At 39.3% G+C, this 7744-nt stretch overlaps 1 protein-coding gene across 1 annotated transcript; it reads right to left on the bottom strand.

Moving 5' to 3' along the window:
- Positions 1–2977: 2977 nt before the first annotated feature.
- On the bottom strand, positions 2978–6982 carry LOC131315189 (galactan beta-1,4-galactosyltransferase GALS2-like). The gene is made up of 2 exons (XM_058344300.1): positions 5560–6982; positions 2978–3480 (listed from the first exon to the last, which is right to left on the bottom strand). Exons 1-2 carry the CDS (start codon positions 6693–6695, stop codon positions 3132–3134), a joined length of 1485 nt encoding a protein of 494 aa, XP_058200283.1. The 5' UTR covers positions 6696–6982; the 3' UTR covers positions 2978–3131.
- Positions 6983–7744: the final 762 nt, after the last annotated feature.

The following is a 7744-nucleotide window of genomic DNA, read 5'->3' as shown; positions in this document are numbered from 1 at the left end:
GCCGTCAGCTGCTTGTTGGAGTTGCTGATTTTTGCTTAACGGCGAGGTTATTTCCTTGGGGCTCGGCGTTGCTGTTCGTCTCCACCGATTGGTTTCTCTTGGGTTCGTTCGGTTTTCTTGGCCTAACGGCAAAGCGAGGCGGCGGTGGATAGTCCATGACTGGCCGCTTTGTGGCAGCGGCTGGCTATGGCAGGTTTGGTGGACGGCAGTTGTTGGGTGGGTTAATAGGGTTAGGGTTTGTTTGGGCTTTATGTTGGGTTTTCCCTATATTTGGGATTTTTTGGCCTTTTAGATGTTTGGGCTGTGTCCCATCTATGCTTATTGTTATATCCAGGCTTGTAGGCCTTTAGTTGTTAGGTTGTGCTTTGTATTGATTTATCTGGGCTTTTAGGCCTCTTGGGTGTTTCATTGATTGGCATCTTGCCAATTAAGGGATTGGGTCTCGAATGGGCACTCGTTGCCATTCTCCTTGCTCCTTTTGATCTTTGTTATCTTTTAACGATTAATAAAATTATTTTCACTGTTCAAAAAAAAGAGAAGGACTTTGAATATTCTTTCCAATTATAGAAGTTTATTGTCAAGTTTTGACCACTTGACCTGGTTAAAAGCCTCTAAAATAGAGTCCAAAAATATTGTATTTTAATTGAAAAGTAATTATTGAGAATGATTTTATTTTTCTAATTTCCGATCCAAAATCATTTTTTCTCTCTGTCTTCAAAATCACTCTTTGTATTTTTTTTTCCAAAACTTATTCAAATCCCTTCAAAGTTTGAAAATGCTGAAGGATCTCCACTTATGGTGTCCCCCAATAGTAACATTTTATGCCATTGAGTGGTTTAATATGTTATGACGAGAGACATCATAAAAACAGAAAATTTAAAAATATTGAAAAGGTTATGCTTTCTTTTGGTAAATCTTACATCGTTTTGTGGTTTGAAAATGTAATGCCATTATTGTGATTTTGTTACACCATTTGTGGTTACACCTTCTTAAGGTTAGTGTTATGCCATTGAATGGTTAACGTTTTAAGGGTATTCAGTATCTTTCTCCTAGACAAGTGGGGGATACCATAGTCGGTACCTTCAAAGTTTAAGTTAATATTTTTTTTTTTGCTAAATAGAGGCAATATTGATGTCGTTTTGAAGTCGTTCTCAATATCTTTTGAGGATATTCAATTTCGTAGACATTAAACTTGTAGGGAAAAGCTCCAATGCACACCCCCTATTTTCAAAAAATGTTATGCCTATGTTTGGAAAAGGTTACACCTCTCAGTGAAAAATGTTACGCCTCTTAGTGGTGGGTGCATATCGTATCCTCCAAAAATAAATATTAATTGACCACACAATTACATAGATATAGAATCATATTTCTCTCAGTATTGGTGTTATAACCAATAGCATAAATATATATAGAATCATATTTCTCAGAGTTAGTGAAAATATTGCATTAGTGTGTATTAACCACTTCTATATCCCCAAAAGGTTTGATGGAATCATATTAATTTGTAAAAAAAAAAATTTTAAAAAATGAATGGTCTTATATAGTTTAATCAATCAATTACTACAGTATTTTTCTTAATTTTGACATGCAAATGCATCGTTTAGAGTGTTTATACACATGACATGATAACCACTTCAAAGACTAAGTAAGTAAACTGACTTAAAATCAATAATAGGATCCTGGCAAATGCTATGTTAATTTGCATCACTACTACGGAGTATATTAGAGAGATCAAATCACACCAGCGTGTAATATTGTTTGAACCATCTTCGATCTGTTCTGTCGTGTCTTCCTTTGTTCAGCTGCAGGTTGAGTTGCCCTATAATATTTTTCTTCTCTTTCTCTTTGCCGGCCGGTTAATTAGAACAGATGCATGAGACATTATTACATTAGAAAAAAATTAAAGGCCCCAATTGAAATACAAATGTGACACGTTTCTATGACAGACACATACTGTAAATATATATATATATATATATATATATATATATATATACACACGCGCGCGCGCACTTCCAACGAGGTAACGGAACGGACTCTGAGAGAGGACTTTTCTCTTCTCTCTTCCCTAAAGCAAAGCAAAAGTATGTAATTAAAGATCGATAGTAGCTATTAATTAATGTAGCCTAACCCAAACAAATTACTACTACACAAAACTCCTTCCCGTTAAAGATGAGATCACCGGCCTACAGATCCCTCATCGACCAAACCCCTATAAACTCCAATTTTTTTGCCCCATTATGGGCTTACAACATAATCCGCACCGTTCATTCCGTACTTCTTGCTGATAATATCTGTAAAAAGAAAAAAAAAATTAACTCAATAGGTCACATGATGAATACATAAACAAATTGTATAAAATATTCAGGTCAAGTTTTAAATTACGTAAACTGTTCTATATGAATTGATCATGTATTTGCTGAGGAGCGATTAAGCTGATTTTTAATCATATTCTTACAAAAGATTACAAAATGAACGGTTCAAATCACTATTATAAGACCATTATAGAACCCGAAAATTTGGTGTAGTGGATAAAGTCTAAAGGTGAGCTTATCCCTTCCCGTTAACCCAAAAGGTTAGCTTACGTAATTTTAGGAACAGAGTTAAGTGCCACACATAAATTTTTAGTTCAACTCACGTTAGGGTACAATCTTTTGGGCAAGCCACGTGAATTTCTCTCATAAATTCCCTAATTCCAAAATAGACGTTTTGTCTTAGATTGGAGAGTGAGAGACGCGCAAATTGGCCCCTGCATTCCTCATTGCTAAATAGAACCAAAAAAAAAAAAAAAAGACCTACCTTCATCAACAAATTAAGCACAAAGGCACGATGGTTCACTTTTTATCTGTAATCTACTTTCTTTCTTTCTTTTTTGCAGCCCTAACCTGACCTTTAGCCAATACCCTCTTTTGAGTGGTGGCCACATAAATGATTAATCTGTTATTCATTAGAAAAAAGTGCAAGGGAATAACAAGAATGTAAAAATTTCGTTTATACCAAAGACAAATGTATACCAGTATATCTTTATCTTTATACCTAGTCTCGTGAGTAAAAAAAAACAGACGGAAATTAGTTATTATACAGAGAAAAAGAAACCAATGAACAAAAATCCCCCCACTGAAATGTTAATGTCATTGCCGCGTTCCTTGTTGTAACCTAGGTCCAATCGTATCGACTTCGAATCTCTTCACAGTCGCAGCAATACCTCGCAGTTTAGTGTCCATAACGTAAGGGTTACCATCCACGTTGATGGTGGTGGCATTGTAAAACTGGCAGCAAGGGTCCCGCCTCTCGGCTAGGACTCCATGATAGTGGAAGTACTTAATCAAACCCTCTGTGTGGTGGGTCGATTTCCCTACTAGGTCCTGTGTCAAGTGCACCCCAGTCGCAAACACATTGCGCGGTTGCATTGCATACTTACGGTCCCTCCTGCCTACTTTCTTCACGTCTCTGTACACTAGCTTCTCAAATCCCCATTTCCTGCAAGCACATAGAAACCAAATAGCCCATATGTTTATGATTCCTCTAACAAATTCGAATAGCGTATGGATCAATCATCTAAAAAACGAGGAAAACATACTATTGCAAAAAGGGCATGCCACAAAACAACCGAATCAGCGCCAACATCAACTCAGATTTAAGTAATTCAAGAACAAACCGAAGATAAACACAAATCTCAACTCTGATCTTTACTCTCAGTAGCTGTACTAAATATCCATTGAAACGCAACGGAATAGAAATTTAACTACTGACGATACAAAGGCGGATATAATTGGATAACTGGCATGAGCACTGAAGGAGATATAACTGGATAACTCGCATGAGCATGGCCAAGATGTACGTACAGTCAACCCAACAGCTAGCTAATTTGTGAACCACCAAAAAAAAGAATCCATTAACCAATTGTTGCAGAAAAATTAATTTCAGGGTACATTTTAAATCCAAGTATGCAACCAGTGGTTAATTAATTTTTGTTTTGTTAGCAATCTATTCCAATTAGCATTGAAGGTCCAACAAGTGGGTAGATGTGATGGATCAGGCTGTTAGAAAGTAACCCCTTTATTTGACTCGTATAAATGGAGTTAAGATTCGTGGGGTAGTGAAGCAGCTTGAACTAGTAATAATACATTTGGAAAGTAAACCCTTTATTTGACTCCTATAAATGGAGTTAAGATTCATGGGGTAGTGAAGCAGCTTGAACTAGTAATAATACATTTGGATCCACGACTAGAATGTATGTATTTGAATGCGACATCCATTTAATATGCTACTAATCTAGATCTACCCTACAATCATTAAGTCCCAATAACCGTTCATGTCATCACATAGTATACAGATATGGGATACGGGCATTATGGACAAGAAAGAAGAGAGAAATCCCCTCCCCCCCCCCCCCCCCCCCCCATAAAAAACATACTATTTGGACATGATGTGTACTCGGACAGTCACATAATCCTTCCGTTCTCAATCTTCGCTCTGCGCTTTCAATCCTCGCACTCATGAATTCTAGTTGTTTGGCAGGTTTTTCAAAGACGCTATCACACTCTTGCTTGTGCTCCCGCACCCGTGCCCACACGCACAAACATGTCCATAATTCTAAGGCATCGTCAAAAGTGCACAACTACAACAACATCCGTAGCTTGATTCAAAACTCATGACGCCTCTGCAACACTAAACAATTTCGCTCTAGCAAATACTTGACGAATTATGGTTCAAATCAGAACATGAATGAATACCCAGGTTCGAAGTAGGATCTTGGAACACTTGTGCTATTGTAATGCTAGGGGGAAAGTATTAATTAAGAAGGTTTCAAGTCTGTCAATAAGAAACAAATGACTAGAAAAACTAGTTAGAGCCCTCACCAACTCCCACTACCTCAAATCGAAGAAAACTTGAAACAAAAAAGGCAGCAAAAATAAATCCAACAACTTGAAAGAAGTAGCTAGTAATGGTCGGTCTCAGAATATATTATCAGCCAGGAAATTCAACATCGATCAATACTGGAGTGTAAAACTATGAATTATGCAACCACCATAGTTGCACCCATGACCAAATTTACAAGAAGTCACTTATCGCCCCCATGCCGGACCCATATATGCAACTTCGACAGACTGCTCAAAGCATTGGCTGGCTCCCCACAATTTGTTAATAAATGCTACAAGCACTAATAGTTACAACTACATATGCAAGTGATCATTTTGAGTATGTGCATTAATTAATTCGCATTTGCATGCCCAGCCTAATTGAGTACATGCAGTTCCTCAATCGATCTGACTCATATATAGTATAACTAAACAAGATGAAGAATTCGATCAACTTTTTTTGGCTGACTTTTGTGTGCAATTTTCTTATCTCAAACCCAAAAAAGTCGTCTAAATCCTAACAATTTCTAGATCAAAACTTGACATTCGAGCTGCTAACAAGCTCAATTCCGAGTGATGTTTCAAGTTTCAACATATATGGATTAACTTACTTCAGATCATGATTGCGATATCAGAATTCCCAAATAAAACAACACAAAATTAAACTGTGAACAATCGTAAACAAGAGAGTTTTTACCTGTGACTCACACCCTTGTCCTCAGATAAGCAGAGGTTACTAGCCATGGACATCTGCTGAATGAAGAACTGCGTGTAATCCGACACCGATTCCGTAACCGATTTGATACTACTCTTCTTCACAACATAGATGAACTCATCCACATCAAAAAAGAACATCCACTTAGCATCAAACCTATACCTATGCAAACAATCGTTCAGCATCAAAAACTGGTTATGATAGTACCCATCAAACCTCTCCTGCTCTCTCACATCGTGCAAGCTCACAAACCCCTTCTCCATCCACGGCCTCAACACCTCCATCACCGCCTCCTCAACTCCTCCCGCGTCGTACATCACGAAATGCGACCTCCTACCGAACAGCCTCACGTGGTACGCCAGCCACTCGCGCACCCTCTGCGGGCTTATGTTTCCGAACAACGGGGACCCGCAGTACAAATACTCGTACTTGGGCGGGTCCGTGTAGTACAAAGGATTCAAGGTGTTGGGTTTCTCGACCAATGCTTCGACGGTGTCGGTGAGGTTGAGGCTCTTGTCGCCACCGCCGTTGGTGGAAGCGATGAGGAGGAGCTTGCCGCCGAGGCCGTCGCGGCCGACGGGGGCGGGGAAGGTGCAATTGATTATTACAACGGTGTAGACGCGTCCGTAGCCCCAGTCGGGGAGGATTTTGTAGCCAGCGGTGGTTGCGGTGGGGGCAAAGGAGTTGTGTGGGACCCATTGGCATTGGTAGGAGGGGGTAGAGAAGCGGTGTAGGGGTTTGGAGGAGAGGGCTATGACGGAGAAGGTGTGGAGGCCGCCTCGGTAGGCGCTCATGAGGATGAAGGTGTAGGCGGCGCCGCCGTGGGGGGTGAGGGTGCGTTTGAGGGCGCCGGAGGGGAGGACGACGTCGAGTGGAGGTGGGGTGGGGGGTGGGGAGAGGGGTTGGGGAGTGGTGGGGAGTTTGGAGAGGCAGAGGCGGAGGTCGGAGGGGGAGAGGGAGAGGTTGGAAGGGAGGAAGATGATGACGGTGGCTAAGGAGAAGAGGAAGAGGAGGAGTGTGGTTAGTAATTTGAGGTCTGATGAAGCTGTTGCGCAGTTCCAGGATAGTGCTCCTGCCAACATGTTCTTCTCTTTCTCTCTCTGTTCCTCTTCACCCATTTCGTGAGTTTTATGTGGAGAGAGAGAGAGAGAGAGAGAGAGAGAGAGAGGAGATTTACCAGGATTGCTACAGAGTGAAGAGATTTAACAGGATTAGAGTAAAGTTAACAGCCAAAGGAAAAAAATACAGTAAAGTTGAGGGATAGGGCAGGACAAGAGGAGGCCAGAGAACAGAACCAGGCAACCAGCTGACCAAAGTTCTCTGTTCTCTCTCTCTTTATCTTTTTCTCTTCCCTGGCTTCCTTAATGGCGGCGCATAATTCTCAAATCAATTCTTAGCTCTCTTAGATTTTTATAGTATATAAAAGTGAATTGAAAAGTCCTTCAAAAGAGATTTTGCCCCATCCTTCTCGTTTTATTTTTTCTAATAACAGAACCAATCCTTCTAGTTGAATTAAGGTGCCGTTCCGTTTTTTTTTTTTTAAAGATAATTTCAAATTCAAATATTATTAAAATGAAAATTAATTTTTTAATTTTTTACACCGTTTAAAATATTTTAATGAAATCTATCAAACAAAATCCATATTGAATCATTACTATAAAAATTATTTATGTAAATACATAATTTTTTAGTTTAAAATTATATTCTTTTTCAAAAAGTTCATTTTTCTAAAAAACTGGAACGGATTCTGTCTCTGTGATTGTAAGATCTTGACAGGGAAAATATGGACAAATGGATCTGAATCCGTATTTTTCTCTCTCTCTAATTGGTATGTTCAGATATGACCATGAGAACATTGAGAAGGATTGTCCCTAGTCTCCTAATTTGAGAGGACCGTATTCTTAGATGTAGCTTGTGAGCTTTATTATCTAGTGTCTCATAGCACGTAAACGATCCATATAACTATTGTTGATTTTAGAGTTAGGAATTCTAGACACGACCTATTAACACGGCACGCAGTTAGGAAGTTTGGGTTAACCACTTCTTGAAATGAACAAGAATGTAACATGATTCGTCAACACAAAAATTAAACGAATTAGGTCTTGTCCTATCCCATCTAGTTTGAATTTTGGGGGACTATACTAAGCCCACAACAATGATCGAAACT

This window comes from Rhododendron vialii, chromosome 13a (assembly GCF_030253575.1).
Source record: "Rhododendron vialii isolate Sample 1 chromosome 13a, ASM3025357v1".
Lineage (NCBI taxonomy): Eukaryota > Viridiplantae > Streptophyta > Magnoliopsida > Ericales > Ericaceae > Rhododendron > Rhododendron vialii.
This window is presented reverse-complemented; position numbering and strand designations above follow the sequence as displayed.

Bases quoted from the DNA above. Each gene is read 5' to 3' on its own strand.
- LOC131315189 (XM_058344300.1), bottom strand. From the start codon at position 6,695: ATGGGTGAAGAGGAACAGAGAGAGAAAGAGAAGAACATGTTGGCAGGA. The intron at 3,481-5,559 runs GTAAAAACTCTC...ATGTGCTTGCAG, and splicing joins GACAAGGGTGTGAGTCACAG to GAAATGGGGATTTGAGAAGC.